General features: G+C 42.5%; 1 protein-coding gene and 1 long non-coding RNA gene across 3 annotated transcripts in view; both read left to right on the top strand.

The window, feature by feature from the left end:
• The window catches only part of LOC147610437 (PH, RCC1 and FYVE domains-containing protein 1-like), a 78,139-nt gene extending 62,689 nt beyond the window's left edge, over positions 1–15,450 (top strand). For both annotated transcript variants that reach the window (XM_086786504.1, XM_086786503.1), the window contains exons 5-9: positions 1,838–2,041; positions 2,167–4,317; positions 12,597–12,743; positions 13,823–14,274; positions 14,505–15,450. In XM_086786504.1, coding sequence (XP_086642630.1) covers positions 1,838–2,041; positions 2,167–4,317; positions 12,597–12,743; positions 13,823–14,274; positions 14,505–14,634 — 3,084 coding nt within the window. In that variant the 3' untranslated portion in view covers positions 14,635–15,450. The remainder of the gene's footprint in view (positions 1–1,837; positions 2,042–2,166; positions 4,318–12,596; positions 12,744–13,822; positions 14,275–14,504) is intronic.
• A 2,249-nt stretch (positions 15,451–17,699) lies between these two features.
• LOC147610436 (uncharacterized) lies at positions 17,700–19,176 on the top strand. The gene is made up of 4 exons (XR_015264079.1): positions 17,700–17,977; positions 18,060–18,238; positions 18,339–18,680; positions 18,776–19,176. It is a non-coding gene; the product is annotated as an uncharacterized LOC147610436 (long non-coding RNA).
• Positions 19,177–20,003: the final 827 nt, after the last annotated feature.

Raw genomic sequence — 20,003 nt, 5'->3', positions numbered from 1 at the left:
GGCATGTGAGGCCTACCAAGTCACCATGGGGAGCACCGGTTCTCGTAGCGGACAAGAAAAAGAGCTTTATGCTATGATTCATGCTTTGAAAAGTGGAGACATTATTTGTATGGCTCTACTTTTGCTGTCTATGTGGATAACTCATCTTTGAAATACTTTTGTAACTCTCTAGATTTGAGGGAGAGAAAGGCTCATTACTGGTGGGATGGGACACCAGGGACGTCGCATGTGGAGCCAAGTCTCAGATGCTACTTTCCCCCTCGTCTGGGGAAATCTTCTAGTGGAGAATTCTTACAAGCCTCTGATTGGATTTTTTTGGCATAACCTGCATGGCGAAGTCTTTTCTAGATTGACTGGGTGCCAACTGGTACAGTCCGGTTCTGTAGGAGTAAAGGTGCCACCAGTGACCAAGAGAGCTTGTTTTTTCCTTTTGTATTCATAATCTGATCTACAAGAGGCTTTTTTGGCACTTCTCTTGGTCTTTATTCACCTCAATGGATCACCACACAATACAGAGGTAGTGTTTTAACGAGTACAACTGGCAAGGTCAAAGTGATCTGTGGCGCCATCACCTTTGCAGACCTGGTGCAAGTGTCAAGCTACATGGTTGTAATGTAGAAGATCTTGGCTGAGTGGGAGAAGCCCATTCAGGATGAGAAATCACCAGGCTAGAGGATACTTGGATATCCCCGAGGACTATTGTGGACAACTACGAGCGGTCCATTCAGTATCAGAAACCACCAGGCTTGACAATGCTCTTTACACCCTACCATGTGGGTCATGAATATAAACCCCTCTCAGCTATATTGTCCATTTTATGGGTGGTCTACAGTGTGCCACTGTGTTTCCCAAGGAGGACCTTACGTTCTTAACAGGCTGTACCAATCATAAGCTCGAGAGACGCTTTTGGTATGTCGAACCTTCTCGTAGTAGGTGGAACATTCTTGTTGTGGTGGCCCGTGAGAGCCAACTTGCACACGTCAAAAGGATTTGGGCTTGTTAGGACAGCCAAGGACAGTTTCTTACATGGACCAATAGGTTGGCTTCCTTTATCTGCATTTGTCCAACAAGGAAATGATAACCCCCAACTTTATTTTGGTGGTTAATTGTTTTTGGGGGGGAACTTCATTCAGCCATATGCAACAATTTGGGCCATCATGGACACCACCAGGCCATCCAAGAATATCCCAGACGCATTGTTTCTGGGCTTGTCCAGCAGTTAGCAGGTATGGTCATTAATGATATATCTCATTGCCATCGATTTTCCAGGATGAAGCTTACATTCATTTACTCAGGTAATTGGGAGAGGGCTAGCTGCGCATTTTGAAAATCTAGTTGGAACAGAAAACTTGGAGGCAGCACAGGATTGATGGGACCTTTGACAAACACGGATTTGTTTTGTCAGGGCTAGGAGAGTGTACATTGGCACTGCAGTGCTCGTGGTGGCTTCCCCCCCCCTCCACATTGACGTAACCTACCTTTAGAGTAATATTTATTTTTATGACCTCTTCCAGCACAGGCTGATGTGTCATAGGTACAACATTAGGTTTTTCTCCATGTGTTTTATTGTATGTATTTTTGACTATCATAAAGTTGCTTCAGTTTGAGCATGTTTGTTGGTGGGCCCTTCGCCGGAGTTGCAATGACACCACTTTCCCCAACTAAGGGTGCGATTTACACCCTGAGACCTAGTATACAATATTTTACTCTCTCAAAGAAAAATCATGTTTTGGTTATACATCTCCTGAAGTGTATTGAAGTGCAACATTCTGCTTAAACGTGTGTATTTTTTGTAACCTTTTTTTTTTGGGGGGGGGGGGGGGGGGTGATTTGACAGATCTGTAAAGACAGAGAGCAAGCAGAATTATGGTTTGTTGGCATAAAGGCCTTGATCAGTGGTGGTGAGAAATCACATAGAGTGCAGGTGGACAGAAGAAACGAATCTCTTCTGTCTTTAGACACAAGTAGCCCCGCAGGTTACCTTCGCAAAAGGCTTACCTTAGGATCTGCTTTTGTTTCTACTGATTTATTGCAACAGCAGGTACTTAACTAACAATTTTTCATTGATGATAGATTTCCTTAGCTTTGCCACTAAAATAATTTTCTTACCTAGGACCAATCAGGTAGCATGGTTACTGGGTGATTAACCTGGCCTGCATTTTGCAGGATTATTTGGATACATACAGGCCGTATAGTCTCTGTGGAAGCTCTCCACACTCTAATTTGGATAAACATTCCTCAGCTACCGCCATATACTCGATTGACTCAAGGAAGAGATACCCAAATAATTGTTCATTGGGGGAATCACTGCATTTTGTTGATTCAGAAGTAGATTCAGAGAATTTTAAGATACAGAATAAAGATAATGTGTTAGAGGGATTTAGGGTAAGCCTTTCTAGTGTGATTAGCTCCTCAAGCCAGGGCTCTGTCCAAGATTATGGTGATGAATTAGGTGATGTATACATGTGGGGAGAAGGAATTGGAGATGGAATCTTGGGGGGTGGGATACGAGTTGGAGCTATGGTGGGGTCTCAGATGGATTCTTTCCTGCCCAAACATCTGGAGTCAGCTGTAATGTTAGATGTACAGAACATTGCATGTGGTAGTAAGCATGCTGCTTTGGTTAACAGACAAGGAGAGGTTTTCTGCTGGGGAGAGGAGTCAGGGGGTAGGCTTGGACATGGAATTAATGCTGATGTGCCTCAGCCACAGCTCGTGGAAGCTTTGGCATGCTCAAATGCTGAACTTGTAGCTTGCGGTGATAATCATACTTGTGCTGTTACATCGACTGGCGACCTTTTCACATGGGGTAATGGCAGCCGGGGTCTTGGTCTTCTTGGGCATGGCAATGATGTCAGTCATTGGGTGCCTCGAAGAGTTACACTGCCTGAAGGAATACGAGTTGCCAGTGTTGCTTGTGGGCCTTGGCATACAGCTTTTATAACCTCGTCGGGGCAGTTGTTTACATTTGGTGAAGGGACTTTTGGTGTTCTTGGCCATGGGGACAAGTCAAGTTCATCACTTCCAAGAGAACTTGAGTCCTTGAAGGGCTTGAAGACTATCAAGGTGGCATGTGGAATGTGGCACTGTGCTGCTGTGGTCGAGGTCATCCTGAGCTACTCTGGTAGTAGTACTTGCGCTTCAGGGAAACTTTTCACATGGGGAGATGGTGACAAGGGGCGCTTGGGACATGGGGGGAAGGAGACAAAGTTCATTCCAACTTGTGTTGCAGCGCTTGTAGATTATGACTTCCATCAGGTTGCTTGTGGGCATAGCCTTACTGTTGCTCTAACAACATCAGGGCAAGTTTACACCATGGGAAGCTCAATATATGGACAGCTGGGGGACCCTCTTGCAAAAGGGCAAACTCCAGGCCTTGTAGAAGGCAAGCTTTTGGAGGCATTTGTAGAGGAAATAGCATGTGGGGCTCACCATGTTGCTGTCCTCACATCTAGAACAGATGTTTACACTTGGGGGAAGGGTGCAAATGGGAGGCTCGGGCATGGGGATGTCCTAGACTATCACAGTCCAACAAGAGTAGAGGCCTTGAAAGACAAACCAGTAAAGAGTATTGCTTGTGGGTCGAGCTTCACGGCAGCTATTTGCTTGCATAAATTGTTTACAGGTGCAGACCAGTCAATGTGCTCAGGATGTCGAATGCCCTTCGTGCTTACAAGAAAGCGGCACAATTGCTACAACTGCGGGCATGGTTTTTGTCACACATGCAGCATTAAAAAGGTCACAAGGGCAAAATTAGCTCCCAACCCTAAGAAACCTTATCGTGTATGTGATGCCTGCTATGTTAAGATAAAGGCTGCAGCCGAAGCTGGTGCTCTAGGCCAGCTAGGAACAGCTAGAAAGGGCATGTTAGGGCAGCATTCACTAGAAATCAAAGGAAGGACGGACAAATCAGAAGTAAAAAGCAACAGGGCCCGGCTGCTAACACCAAGACTTCCCCTTCTTGAACATTCAAAACAATTTGATGTGAAAATTCTTGCAAAACAAAGCAAAAAGCATGAATCCCTCAGGCGCGTATCCCCAGTTCCCACTGATATATTTCCTTGGGGTCCTGTGAGTGCACCTTCAGTGTTTGAGCCGAACTGCGCGCTTGTCAAGGCTTCAATGACACCAATATCAACTGCATCCCTGAGAAGCACTGACAGGCCTAGCCTAGCACTTTCACGACCTCCTAGTCCACCTCGTTCTACAATCTTAGGTCTAACAAGCATTGGGTTTTCATGCCAGGATTTTATGATGAATGAGCTGAAGGAGACGAATAGAGCACTGAGCGAAGAAGTATTGAAGCTACAAAATCAGGTAAAAGCTATATGTGAAGATCTTTTTAATGCTGTTTTCTCCCTCTTATCATATGTTGAGTGTTGCCATATGACAGAAGGAATGCTCAGTGTTTTAATTAGTTTGAGAAAGTTTGTGTTTGAACTCTATCTCAAGTTCTTGTATAGGAGCGCTACCTTGGATGTCAGGTGGGTTTTGACATGTCTCAAGAGTCGTGGATTGCTCTCGTTCTCTTGAGTATTGACCAAAAGCTTTTGTACTGGAGCTCCGCTTGACTCTCCTTGGTAGGGAGAGTGGTGGTGGCCAACTAGGTACGCCTGGTTACCATGTGGTAATCTTTTTCGGAGGTTTCTCTCCACAAAATTTTTACCTCTTTTGAGGTTAAATTTGCAGCTAGTCTCTTCCGAGCCTGGGACATTCTTTGGTCAGCACTCTTCTAGTGAGTCCCCTTGTGTCAAGGAACACCTGAGACAGCCTCTGATTTGGCCTCCTTGTGTCGAGGAACACCTGAGACAGCCTCTGATTTGAAATGCCCTCCTTTGTGTCCCTTCTGGCCAACCCTTGGGAGCCCACACTCATATCTTCTGGAGCCACTTGAGCTCCAGCTTGGCTCGGCCCATCGGCTCATGAATTCACTTCAGGCAGCTGCACACACCCCCCTCCCCCCAGGCAGAGAAACTTTCTGGACTCATCAGGGCTCAATGAGCAGGCTGGCGAGGGTCTCACGCTTCAGCTTACCCATTTTCAGTTCATCACCACTACCACCGATACCTTGGACCCCCGACCAACAGTGGGAGCTCATTAGTGGCATCGCAGTGTTACAAACGTGAGCATGGTTATACAGAATTTAGTACTGAAATCACAAGATTATCATCCTTTGATCACTGCCATATCCCACACAGCCATAACAATTGATTATACAATTTGGAAATACTGAAAAGAAATGATACTGCAGTAGGGACCAAGAGATACGCTGGTCCCCGCCGCCCCTCCACCCCCACCTTGAAGGATATATATTGCCTTAAGGGAGTAAGAATTTCACAAGTACATAAAACGGGTGGCTTGGCCCAGCCATACACCACCGTTTCTTCCAAAATGATTGAACATTAAAACAATTTACAAAAAACTATACTTGCCCACAAGTAGCCCAGCTACAAGCTAGCAATATGGTGCCTAGCACCCTTCACCAAGATTGCCCAACAATCCTGATTTCTGCAAATGTAGCTTAACTTCAATAAGATCAACCACCTAGTGGCTGAAAATCAGCCTTAGTAGAATGCCTATCTCTTCCCAAGGGTTCTCCTGCATAGAAATAGTAGCAACCGGAGCCAAGATGATTTTTCCTCAGCTTCAATCTTTGGAAATAGTCTTCTTCTTCTTCTTCTAGCTTGAATGGAGACTTTCAATTCTGAAAATCAGAATTCAGCCAGCTTCTTAGTGTTTTGGAGAGAGAAAAACACTATGGTATGGCTCGAAAAATACGCTATAATAAGTGCACTAGATAGAGCAATAAACAAAGGCCAAGAAGTGTATTGAAATGAGGCTGGAAATCTGAATTTATAGAGTTGTATTCAGCCTAGGAGGAGGCGTGAGTGGAGGCTATTGCTCATGAAAAGTTGTGGTAGGGAGAGGTTTGAGCTAGACTTTTGGATCAACAAGAATGGCTATAGTTGAAAGAGCAACTCGTGAAGCTAAAAGATGAGAAAAAGTTTACTTTACATTCTTTTCTTTTGAGTTAACTAACTTGCATGATTTTCTTTTGGGGAAAAGTAAGCTTGCATGATTTACTTTCAAGTAAAGTGAACTTGCAGAGCACATTTTTAGGTGCATGAAAAGATAAAGCATTGCATGATGCATGCATGTAGTTGAAAAAACTTCCATGTTGCATGCATGGGGGTTTCTGGCCATGCATGTCGCATGCATGCGGGTTTCTAACCATGCATGTCACATGCATGGGGGTTTCTGACCATGCATATTGCATGCATGGGGGTTTCTCATCATGGAGTAGATGATTATCAATCATACTTAGATAATTTGTCATGCATGCATGAATGCATGGATATATAAAACCCGCATAAGAGTGGGTTGCCTTCAAAATATGAATCAATCTTGTACAAATCCATCAATACAAGTTAACTGAAGGCATACGTTACAACCCATGCGTGTAATCCAGGCGTCCCCAGATCCATGAGCTTCTCATGCAATAAAATCCAGGCATTGTCAAGGCAAACAAAACAATACACACAAATAAAAATAAGCCATGCATACAGATGTATGCATTTTACACACATATTTTGGAAGAAACCCCATCTATTTACATGTATTTGAAATTTACAAAAGCTATGGCATTTGGCTCTCCAAGATCCATGAAATGTCCATGGCATTATGTATTGCATTTGGTTCTCCAAGATCCATCAAATGCCTAACATGCTTCTTTGCAGCCAGGATCTCGTAGATACACCTAGCATACTGTTATGGTTCACTCTAACCCTCCTTGAAACACATCCAACAAGAGATTACCCGGTGAACCGCAACTGTCGCGAGGATCTTTCCAATGGCCGAGCTCGTAACCCTTGAGGTCTCCAAGCTCTACAACTCCTTGAGAAGCAATTGCACCGCGTCTCCTGTGAGCGTTGTCACACCGCCGCGTTGCACTACGTGTACTCGTCCCTTCTCTCACCTCACATCACTCAACACACACTCACTAGCATGCATTAGAGAGAGGGATTAGCAAGAGCAAGACTCAATTGCACAATGGAAGAGTCCTTGTATTATGAGAGAGATTCACTTATATACATGGCCATAAGTGTTCACACTCACTTAAACTGTGACCGGCCGGGCACTTTAGGCTCATAAGAGGTCTAATGCTATTACAATGACTACTCTCATAATATATACATGAAGTACATCACTTGGGACTTCATCCTAACTTACTACCACACGCTCTTGAAGTGGAAATCACCATAAGTATTCCATAGGACCATTACGGGTATAAGCTTAACAAAAATGTATTGGCTATTGAAGATCGTTGGGAGTTGCATGTGATATTGAAGGCCATATGTGTGACTCTCTTGTGTGTATTTTTTTTTCTTTTTTTTTTCCTTGTTTTTATTTATTTTTATTTTTTTTGTGTTTTTTTCTTTTTGGTTGGCTACCACCTTGCGAACAATAGGTTCTTGTGGCTACTCTCCTTTTTGAGAGAATAGGCTCTTATGTCTGTCGCGTAGCATCTGTACTTATGCTTCACATCCAAAGGGGTGAAAAGAGCATTGTGAGTTTGTCTTTGATGCACTCATAAGTCTCCGTTGATTGCAGACGTGGGAATTGATTCTTGAGTTTGTGGTTCAAGTGTTGTTGAGGCGGTAGGTACAGCTTCTGGTTGGTTACCATTGGGCTTGGTTGAACACACAACCTCTTGTGTAGGTGTTGAATGCACAAGAGGGGTTGAGTGGTTTGCTTGGTGTTGCTTGGGCCTCCATTCTTGTCGAATCTTAGGTGAAGCTTTTAGGGTTGTAGTCGGCGGTGAGATATTCACTTTGTTCGATTTTGGCAACCATATGACGGGATTACCATCATAGTATCCTTGTTGTTGAAGCACGTGCGCAGGTACCCATCTTTGATGAAAACATTATAAATTGGTGGCTGATGCTTTTGGTGCTGAGGTTTCTTTCTTTGTGCATGCTGAGGGAACCTTTTGATACGCTTGGGAATCTAAGCTTTGGTATTACCTTGGTGTACCTTTGTGCTTGCAATAATCTTTTTGGTATCCACACTTATTGAGTTGCCGGAGTTCTTTGAGGAACTCGCATCGACGTTGTTGTGGACGTTGTTGTGGAGTAGTTTTAGTTTTCCTTGGTCTCTGAGTGTTGCGTTGAGAAAGAGGCTTTGATGATTGAGGCACCCAAATTGGATTGGTGTCTTCATAGTAGCCTTGGGCTACAAGTTACTGCTTCTCCACCCACATTTTGATACCATTAAGATATCTTGAATTTGGTTGTCTTGGTGGAGTTTTCTTTTTGAATGAAGCGGACGGAGTGGGACACTTCTTCACATCGGTTGGCGCTGAGATTGCGGTTGTGAGACTCATGGAAGTTGTTGGCGATGAGGCTAGTCTCTTGTGAAGTGGCTATGGACTAGCCAAAAGAGCAAAATGCTTAATGACCTTGCGATAATATGGACATAAACCAAGAAAGCTTTTGACTTCATGCACAAAAGTCAAGTCCGGCCAATCAACAATAGCTTGAATCTTGGCAAGGTCCATGTGTACATCGCCTTTAGAAACAATATGGCCAAGGTAATGAATTTCAGCCAAAAACTCTTTTTGGGATTAATATAAAGTTTATGCTTGTGGAGCTCTTAAAAAACAAGAGCCAAATGGTGCTTGTGTTCCTCCTTGAACTTGGAGAAAACTACCACATCATCAAAGAAAACTCCTGTAAACATTCTGTGATTTCTGAAAATACGATTCATCATGCGGTGAAAAGTAGCAAGAGCATTAGTAAGACCAAGAGGCATCACTAAATACTCACACAATCCAAATGTAGTCCGAGATTTTTTGTGTATATCTTGAGGAGCTACTCTTATTTGGAGACTGAAAACAGATGCCCCTTGGAGTTTATACAAGATAATAATGCGGCTGAAAACAGATATCTCTTGGAGTTTATCCAAGATATTATCGATTCTCGGTTCTGGAAACCGATTTTTGATGGTTATCTTATTCAAGGCCTTGTAGTCAATGCACATTCTATATGAATCATCTTTTTTTTTGTACCAACAAAATGGGTGAGCAATAAGATGATGAGCTGGGTTGTACCCATCCCTTCTTAAGAAGATCATTGACTTGTGTCATGATTTCTTCTTGTTGGCTTGCATTCACCCTAAAAGGGGACTGATTTAGAGGTGAGCTCCCAGGAATCAAATCAATGCAATGATCCTGTAGACGCTGTGGGGGAAGTTGTCCAGGCAAGGCATCTGCAAAACAATCTTCATAATGATATAAAAAATCTGTCCTAGTCTCTAGATGAGACATGCTTTCATCTTTAGATGTAATTTGCTCTTTGACAAAGACCAAATACGAATAAATAGACTTCTTTATTTGCTTTTTAATGGCAATATGGCCTACAACAAGGATAGTTGCACCGGTAGTGCCTGCATGAATATTGCTTGCCCTTATGAGTAAAGGTAAGCGTCTTCTTTTTAAAGTCTGGTACTGGAAGCATTCGAAAATACCAAGGCATGCCAAGTAAAACATCATATCCCAAAAAAGTGGGACCTATGAGGAACTCATGATCACCGTAGTTGCCAATTTGAATGCGAAGCTTGCCAACCACTAACGTTACATGTGCATTCAATCCTTCAAAAGCAGACTCTGCATGCATACTCAATCCCAATTGCTCAGGATGCAATTTAAGTGTTTCTGTCATCTCAATAGAAATGGAATTGTTAGTAGAACCTGGATCAAACAAAAACAAAGCATTCTTGTCTTGCAATTTACTCCAAGCCTTTAACGAAGTGTGGCTATTTGGATTAGCTGAGGTATTACCTTGCACATCTGGTAATGCATTAAAAGAGGGTGGGGTCATATGGGTGCCTTCATCATTAACAAGTTCAGGACATTCCCTCTTCATGTGATCTTTGCTACCACATTGGAAGCATTTACCTTGCTCTCAGTACTCCTTAAGTTGCTCAGAACTAAGGCGGTTTGATTTGTTCCTACCCCTTGGCTTCTTTTTGTCAAACCCCTTCTTCTTTTGCTCTCTTTCTCCACTTCTAGCTTGCTGTCCACCCTTGGACAGCTCTTGATTTTACCTCTGTTTAGCTTTGTACGAACTAAACTTTGCTTTCTGGGGGTGCCCTTTGAATGCAAACTTTTGGCAATAATTGCTGACTCCATGTGCTGTAATTGCAGACACACTTTCATGCTCTTTTTGTGACACCAATTCCACTCTTTCTTTACATCTTTCTCAAAGTTAGGAGGAAGAAATTACTCATAAAACTGAATTTTAAAGGCTTCCTAAGACTTTGGATTCTTGTTCTCAAGAATCTTGGCCAGCCAACCAATTGCTAGCCGTATCCTTCAAATACATGCCCACATGATGAAGTTTAGACTTCTCAGTAAAATTGCCATTCACAAATGCAACCTCAAACTGTGTAGTAAAGGAAAGAGCTTTAGTAATATCTCGTTTCCTATTATAAGATTCAAACTTAACATCTTTATCCCCAGCCTTGAAAGTCTTCAATCACTTTGAGGACTTTTCAGTGGGAGAAGGAGAACGGGCTTTGGGTTTAGCAGGGCTTTTATGATGGCGAGAATGACTTTTACGAGGAAAAGAACTGTGGTTAGGTGAAGGAGAATGGTTATGGGCATGAGAGTGAGAGCGGGTATGGGATCTTGAAGAAGCTTCTTGAGATGCATGAAGTGTTGGTTCTCTATGCCTCTTCTTCAGAGACTTAAGAGTATGCTGAATTTCTGGGATGGCCAATATAGACTTTAATTCAACCACTTCGGACTGTAGTTGCTATAACATAATCTCATTGTGATGTGGAGAATTGCTCATGATGGCTGTTGGAGTTGCCCTTCCCTTAGCAGAGCAAGGGTACAACAATGTCAAAAATACTGTCAAAGCTGTCCAAAACAATGCTTTGCTTGCAACGCAATTCTGTATATCCAAGGCCAGTCTCTACTTGCGTCTAAATATGATATGGAATAGACCGCAAGGGTACAACAGTGCCCCTACAAGTACAGGAGGGTCCCAAGGTCTTTCAAACACGCTCACTGCCACCAAAACCGTTGGTACCTCCTTTCGGAGTGTGACAATATGACGAGGGATACCTTAGAATCCCAACCTTCCCTCACGGATAATGACGCCTCCATGGTCTTATCCAGTATCATAAAAAGATTTATGCAAAGTAAGAGAACCGAAGCACTGATACCACTGTCACAAACGGGAGCATGGTTATATAGAATTTAGTATTGAAAACACAAGATTATCATCCTTTGATCACTATCCCACATACATAGCCATAACAATTGATTATACAATTTGGAAATACTGAAAAGAAATGATACTACACTAGGGACCAGAAGATGCGCTGGTCCCCCCCCCTTCCCACCCCCCCCCCCCCCCCTTGAAGGATATGTATTGCCTTAAGGAAGTAAGAATTTCACAAATACATAAAACAGGTGGCTTGGCCCAGCCATACACCATCGTTTCTTCCAAAATGATTGAACATGAAAACAATTTACAAAAAACTATACTTGCCAACAAGTAGCCCAACTACAAGCTAGTAATATGGTGCCCAACACCCTTACCAAGATTGCCCAGCAATGCCGATTTCTGCTAATGTAGCTTAACTTCAATAAGATCAACCACGGTACCACCTAGTGGCTGAAAATCAGCCTTAGGAGAATGCCCATCACTTCCCAAGGGTTCTCCCACATAGAAATAGTAGCAACCGGAGCCAAGATGATTCTTCCACAACTTCAATCTTTGGGAATAGTCTTCTTCTTCTTCTTCTAGCTTGAATGGAGACATTCAATTTTGAAAATCAGAATTCAGCCAGCTTCTTTGGTATGGCTGGAAAAATATTCTATAATTTATAAAGTGCACTAGATAGAGCAATAAACAAAGGCCAAGAAGTGTGTTTAAATGAGGCTGGAAATCTGAATTTATAGAGTTGTATTCAGCCTAGAAGGAGGCGCCTAGATGAAGAGAAGGTGTGGAGGTTATTGCTCATGAAAAGTTGTGGTAGGGAGAGGTTTGAGCTAGACTTTTGGATCAACAAGAATGGCTATAATTGAAAGAGCAACTCGTGTAGCTAAAAGATGAGAAAAAGTTTACTTTACATTCTTTTCTTTTGAGTTAACTAACTTGCATGATTTTCTTTTGGGGAAAAGTAAGCTTGCATGATTTACTTTCAAGTAAAGTGAACTTGCATAGCATAGTTTAGTACCTAGTAGATCTAGCCGATTGATTTACAAGTTAGGTAACATCATTCAGTGCAGGCAATATACAGTACATCTAGTTGACATTTGAGTCTTTAGTGTAGCCTGACAGGGCACATCCTGCCTCTCCTCTCTCAATGATCAAAGAAATCGGCATTACATGAAATCTACCTTTGGTTTCTGCCATGGAGGGAAAGACCCAAATCACACTTGGCCAAAGCACTTAATGCTTGCTATCTTAAGGACAAGGTCTATGTAATCAATGTTGAACCTCATTTACTAATTTGGGGTGAAGAAAACCTGCTTTAGGAACTCCGTGAAATGATCTCTCAACACGCTGGTTACATGTGAACAGGTAGAAACTCTGAAACAGCATCATCAATGCCAAGAAAATGAACTACATCATGCAGTTAAAGAAATTGAAGCGGGGAAGTCTTTAGCAGGAGGGGAAGCTGCCAAATGTAGAGCTGCAAAAGAAGTTATAAAGTCCCTTACATTACAGGTTTGGTAGCTCCTCATTAAATTTTGATGTACCAATAGAATGGAACCTTGAGGCTTCACATAGTATGTTGTTTGTTTTCTTAAATGCTAGTGGACATGTTGTTGCACTTTTTTCAACTTTTGATAGTTGCACGGTGGATTTTGTAGCGATCAATGAAAAGCTAATGGTTAAAATGCAAGTGAATGTAAGAAAAAAGCTTGCAGAATGCTAACAACGATAGCAAATTTTTTCTACACTTGTGTGCCCTGGCAAAGAAGAGGGCTGGGATGGCTGCTAAACTTTGCTGCCAGATAAGGAAAGGAAAGAAGAGCTGTTATTGAAAAAATGGGTGTTTGAAACTTTATTTTTTGCGGCCAGCAGAGGGGGGGGGGGGGGGGGGAGGGTGGGGGTTTGTATCTTTTAATGGCCCTGCAATTGCCACCTCTTAGTCAGCTGTTAGTGAGCTGCAGCCAACTGATCTTTAATATGCTGGTGAGGCAGGCCAAATTTGTGACGTGTTGACTAAGCAGCTTTACCTTGTGCTCTCTGCCAGGTGGGCTCTCTCTTACCTTTTTTAGCCAGATCTTGCTTTCCAATTACCCATCTGTTCCTGCCCTCTTGCCATCAGGTTCAATCCGACCTCTTCCATTCAAATCAAAATCTCCAACATACATTGGCTGCATCTAGGTGCACACCAATCAGTCATGTCAAATGCTCAGTAACTCTTTAACGTATCTCTTCTGTCACCTGTGAGATGAAGATGCTATTTGACTTCTGCCGGACCTTAATCCCTAGGCAGTAATTTATGAATCCAAGATCTGTTATCTCTAACTCTTTCTTTGATAGGGCATGAAAGTGTTGTATCTTCTCCTGGTGATATCATCCATATCTTCTCCTGGTGATATCATCCAAGATGATAAGGGATTCCATATTCACATTGGAGGAGCTTTTTTAGTGACCGACTTGTTGATTTGGTGGTACAAAGTGTCAGGGGCCTATCAGACCTTAGAGCGCGTTCTTTATGGCTTTTGATACAATTCAAGGTGATTGCTATTGTGTAGGCTTTTTAGACCTGTATCTGACCATTGATCCCTGTGCAGTTGAAGGATATGACATGCAAGATGCCCAACAGGATATATGCCCATAATGGAGATGAAGCATCTCTTGCGCCTCAACTTGCTGCTCTTACTGCTCCCATGGCATTGACAGTATCAAGGTATGCAAGAGTGCGAGAAAATGGAGTACAGGTGCTTGACTTTCAAAAGAACTCAAGTCAAACTGTCCACATTATCCATGAAATGGAAGCAAACGGTGCAACACGCCCCTATTCAACACCTAATGGAGCTCGAAGTATCCCACCACGATTCCCAGTGCATCAATCCACACCCAGATTAGGGCAGTTTGGAGACCATGTCAAATTGGCTATGATTGCATCTACACCTAATGGGCACCATGTAGAGACAGAATGGGTGGAGCAAGATGATCCTGGGGTTTATATCACATTCATCACCCTACCTGGTGGTAGCAAAGATTTGAAACGTGTACGATTCAGGTTTGTAACCTCTTCTCATCTTTAGGATTTTACTATACAGTTGTGCTACCTTGTGCGCCTGTGCATTGTGCGTGTGATAGTGCCTCCATAGAGTTGGGTAGGTGTTAGGATCTGAGCTAACAGTGTAAACACCCGCCGATTCAACCCAATGGTCCTTTTGATGTCATCTATCAGTCTCAAGAATAGGTCTTTCTTTGAAGTTGTCTTTGATGGTGCTTTTTTTAATGCAGTCGGAAAAAGTACAGTGAAACACAGGCAGAGCAATGGTGGGCTGAGAATCGAACTCGCGTATATGAACAATATGACATTTTGGGGCCTAATAGCTCGGTGATGGGAGGTCAATGTGAATCAGCCATTTGAGCCCTTGATCTGTCTGATCATTCAGGGCTATAATCAAGCACTTTTGTCTACTTCCCTGCCGTGCTTTGTGAGTCTTCTAACAAAAGAGAAGCTCAAATTTTGATAAAGTGAATGGGGGAGACTACAGTGCACTGCAGAACCAGACCAGTGGGGGTTTAAATCCTCGAGCTGAGAGGAAAAATAGATTTTATAGATGTCATTATACAAAAATGATCTGATTTCAGCTTGATTTCAGCTCAGCAAAAGCTGAGCTATAGTACAAGCTCCTATCAGCTATGGCTTAGCAGTCCAAAAAGGGAAGAAGAAAGTACGTGCCCATCAGCAATGGCTTGGCACACCAAGAGGGGAAGAAACCAGTCTTTCTTACTGTACAACTAAATCTTCAATAGCTGGGGTGCCCCTCTTGATGCAAAAGGGCACGTATTTCATTATCACAACAGGTCTATCCAGTGCATTATTCCTCAAAAGGTCTTGGGTAGGGTGGGAACTGGGTTAACCACTCAGGCAAGATCCCACCTACAAAGCCCAGATTTTGGATGCAAATGTCTAGTAATAGCCAAGGATAGAGCTGGCCCTTTATTTAGCTGTTGCAATGCAACATCTTAAGACTTCCACCAGCGCCTCTTGTGGTGGAGGATATACAACCTTTGCAGGAGGTGTCCAAAGGAAGCTAAATTCCGTATGATAAATGACAATGTAGATCGGGCCTTCTTGAAGGGCACGATCCCTCAAAAATGACGAGCCATATAAAGCATGTTTGAAAATTTGTAAACAAAACCTTATTTAGATAATACACACTAGAACTCTTGGATCAAAGCACTAAAAAAAGTTATCCGATAATCAATACTTCAAAATCGAAGCTGTCTTTGAGAGCCTACATGGATCAAGGATCTCTATGCTCTAGAAAAAAAAAAAAAAATCCACCAATTCTCTCATATGCAAAGGGTGAAACAACCATGTGGAACTCTTTGTCAAGCGGATGCCTCAATCTGTAATCCATATTGGAGAATAATAAAGAAAATTGTCTAATGCAAAGGTTAAAGTGCCTCTGTGAATCATAACTCTCAATATTTGTAGCATACCTGGTTGAGAAAGTCAAGAATATGATGAAAGAGAAGGTGTTACCTAATTGGTCTTCCTCACTGATAACCTCGAAAAACCAAGAGTAAAGATATTGCACTGACTTCTTTGAGAGAGCAGAGTTCATCCAATCTATATTCTGGTGAAAGACCAAAAGAGTTAGTCTTTGCAAGTTGCAGGCCTGTACCTCACCACTAGATATAATCTAATTTGGAAAACTCCCTCTGAGATTTTAGGGTCCTAAAGTGCTCGAAGAGACGTAATGTGAATATAATAAGAGCATAGAGTTCATGCCATGTTAAATTGATTATGACCAATGCCAGCAAATTATACATAAATTATATTACGTAAAAGTTGAGAAAGTTATTCGGCCAAATGAAAACTCGAGTCTTCTTGTAAGCTTACTAAGTATTTTTATGGCTAATCTTGATTATAGCTAAGCTACGTTGTTTATGGAGAAGCAGACTATGTTTTTAGAGCTCATATTATTGATGATTCATTCTCGATATTGCTACGAAAAAACATGGTTGACAATAGAGAACTAGAAGAAGGGAAACGAGCAGTGAGTCAAAATGTTGAGAGAGTGTTGGGAGTGAGGTAGATGCTTCAATCAAGATTTGGAGGGTGATTGTCAAGACTCTTATCGCCTAGGCTATCGCTCCCCAAGTGAACGTGCGGAGCAGCCCACATCAGAGACAGACTTGCTATGCCTTGGGACAATCCCAAAAGGCAAGGCTGTTGTGACTCCACGGGGTGGCTACAATGTGTGCATGATGCCGACCAAGTGTCGACAACAAGTTTGCGATGGGCTATCTGTCAGAGGAAGCGTTTGAGAATGCGCCAACGATGACCGTGGAAGAAGCCAAGAGTCCTCACCCTCTGAAGTGATCTGCCGATAAAGTCCTCAAAGGGTGAGAGAGTTAGTCGACCTTGATGGCCATTGAGAAAACGAGTGTGGGCTCCCATCTGGACCAAGGACTGCCAAGGGAGGAGATGTGGTGGTGGGTGAAGGCTCCGAGCCATCGCGAGAAGGAAAGATCCTAAAGAGGAGTCTGCCAGTTGGGGGAGATGGTTGTGTTTATGGCGAGGGTAAGTGGCTCTCCAAGGTGTCTGATCTACATTTCTTGGAGGAGCCTTTGTTGAAGTTGGCCCACTCTCCTAGGAATCGAGTGAGACCCCAGTGGAGAGGGCTCCCCAGGCAATGTGAGAGCGAGCGCCGAACATGCCTGCATGAAGATCCACCGCACACTTTTGTCTCCAAGGGAGGGGATGCAAGACAAAATGGGTGTCGACAACTCTCTACTAGTCCACCGCAGTCCACCGCTATAATGATGATGCCTTCCAAGCCACTTTGCACCGTTAGTCCCCGTCGAAAAAAAAATCCCAGATCAGCCTCTGTACCTAAGGCATGCCCCAGAGAATGCCCAACAAGAAATAATGTACCACACGGTGTCTTGTAGTACCTCATCGCCACACAGCTGGCTATAGATAGCCTAGCAGTGTTCTAGTAAAGAAGCTTCTTTGGAATGCTTAGAAGAATGTTATCGATGTAAGGCGAGGGGAGAAGGTTGTGTAGTGTTAAGAGGTTTCTTGAGGTAGTGGTTGGTAAAAGTGGAGGATGAGACTTGGGATGTTGATAGATTCGGGGTGACCTCATCCACCAAGGGTACGGTAACCATTCCGAAGGGGAGTTTGAGCATTGTGGTGTCCTCTTTTGCGCTGATGATGCAATCCATGTTCCCTCTCGAGCATGATACTCTCTTATCTACCTGTTGGGGTCACATAAAACTTGCACAATGTAGGTTTAGATCCAATAAGAAATTTCACTTCAAAACAACTGACGGTCATGGATTAGGAATTATTTGCCACGTTGATGGTGCGAGGTGTGTAGGTGGCCTAGTGAGGTCCACGTCCTCTCCTCAGACTCCTCTCTTGCTTCCGAAAACCCGCCAATCTACTCTGGGCTGCATCTTGTAAGAAAACATTGATCTCCCTTATATAAGGCTATGGCTCTCTTCATTGATATTGCCGTTTACAAAAGTGTTATGTAGGTTCTTATTCATATCTTCCCAAAATTTACAAGGAAGAATGTGTTTCCATTCAAAACACTTATTATGACTTTTTTTTTCATTGCCACTTACATCCAGTCGGCATCTCGATTCGCAATGCCATACTACTTTATCATTGTCAGCGTCGACGAAGTGAATATTCTATCTGACTCTTCTAGGGAGGTCAACGACGATTTGATGTCCCTCATTCTCAGGTTGGTGGCATTATAATGTATCTTTTCGCTTGTGGGGTCTATTGTAATTTTCTCTAATTTCATGTTCGGCTTGTGTTTACAGCCTTGTCATTTCAAGACTACTAGAAAATCACCAATCGTCGGTGTATATGGTGAATTCTCTGGTCTCACTGGCCCTTGCATCTGAGGTCACTAGCATGATTGATATCTGCGAGAGCGACTGGTTCTACAAGTGCATCATGATCTGATGCAAATCGTATTCTTTTCATACCACCACGAGGAGTAAGTTACTTAATTTATTTCATTGCTACTATTCATGATTTGGCCCTTGGGTTCGTTTTTCTTATACATAATTCTTAGTCCATCCTTTTGTTGCTTATAGTGCCCATTGGAGTTTGGTGATGTACCACCTGCTTTGACCAGGAAATGTTACTTGATCAACTCCGCCGGTGGCACGCAGGCTAACGTTATGCTATGAGTATATGTGACAATTTAATTTTTTGGTTATCATATGGACATTGTATTTATATTATTATTGGGGGGATTTAGATCCTTGAGAGGAAATTCATTGCAGCCCTAGAGGGTGTCACCCAGGATGATTTTGTAAGCTATACAAGATATATTAGATGTAGGGTTCCACGGATGGCAAGTCTTGTGGTTGGCGTGTCACGTTCCATGCCTTCTTGTTTTGCTGATGCACACTCTTCTTGAAATACCATCAGAGGTACAGTTTTGTACATCACATTCTAAATACCTTTCTAACAGTATTTTGTTTGATGTATGTTATTCATCCTTGACCTTTCTTTTTATTTTTTATAGAACCCCCCACTGAATGGTTTACGAGGAGGACTACGACATTTTTCAGAGCAACCTTATCGAAAACAGATAATCAACCAAATTAGTATTGGGCCCTGGGATGCCCCCATCCTTTCGTGCTACTGGCCCCACGACGACGGTTCACCCCCGCCCCCCCTCTCGACGCGATGTTGAGGGAACTATCCGCCTCGATAGTTCCGATCATCCTCCTCCCGGTTGTGTGGAGTCTCCCCCTTGACAGTTCCGATCTTCCACCACCCCAAACATCATAGGGGCTTTGTAACTTTTACCTCTGTATGAAATTTATCAATGCAATATACATTCTTTGTACGGGTTATCTTTCAAAACAAGACTGCACCAAGTCGTAATGTTGTGGTCTTTTTGTAAATAATAAACATCTCTTGTTAATAGCACTATGTTATAGACAAGGAAAAAATCATGATCAACTTCCTTAGTTGTAAAAGTGAATGCTAACACGATTTTGTTATCGACCACAACAATGCGATACGAGTTCTCTTTCAACACAGGACTACCCCATGTCACATTGTCATGGTATTTTTTAATAAACATGTCTTGTTAAAAGAATCGTGTTATAGACAAGGAAAAAATGATGATCAACTTCCTTAGTTGTAAAAGTGAATGCTAACATGATTTTGTGAGCGACCACAACAATGCGATACGGGTTCTCTTTCAACATAGGACTACCTCCTGTTGCATTGTTATAGTATTTTGTAATAAACGTGTCTTGTTAATAGAATCATGTTATAGGATAAAGAAAATAATCACCTTCATCTCACTCAAAATATTACTAGAAAGAGAGAGAGGGAGAGAGATAGAGAGAGAAATACATAATTATAACTACAAAGAAAGATTAAGAACATCTCTCTCTCTCTCTCTCTCTCTCTCTCTCACTCTTAATCATCATGATATGACATCAACAAATAGTATCATCATGATGACATCAGCAAATAATAAACATCATGATGATATTAGCAAATAGTACTTATAATCATCCCCTAGTTGTATTCATCATAAATTCACACGGGCACACATGCTTGAGCTAGTGGTTAAAAGATGAACTTACACATTACACAGGCACGCATGTTTGAGCCCTGGTTAAGATTAAACACACTCCATTATCAACACAGCCACTTTATCAACACACCATCCTTTGCTACAGTGAGAGGTAGTGTAAAAACTATGGAAAAATTGCCTTTCCTGCGCACGGAGG

Source organism: Cibotium barometz, chromosome 49 (genome assembly GCF_041138505.1).
Source record: "Cibotium barometz isolate CiBa-2024 chromosome 49, ASM4113850v1, whole genome shotgun sequence".
Classification (NCBI taxonomy): domain Eukaryota; kingdom Viridiplantae; phylum Streptophyta; class Polypodiopsida; order Cyatheales; family Cibotiaceae; genus Cibotium; species Cibotium barometz.
Note: the sequence above shows the minus strand (reverse complement) of the source record. Positions and strands in the feature narration are given on the sequence as shown.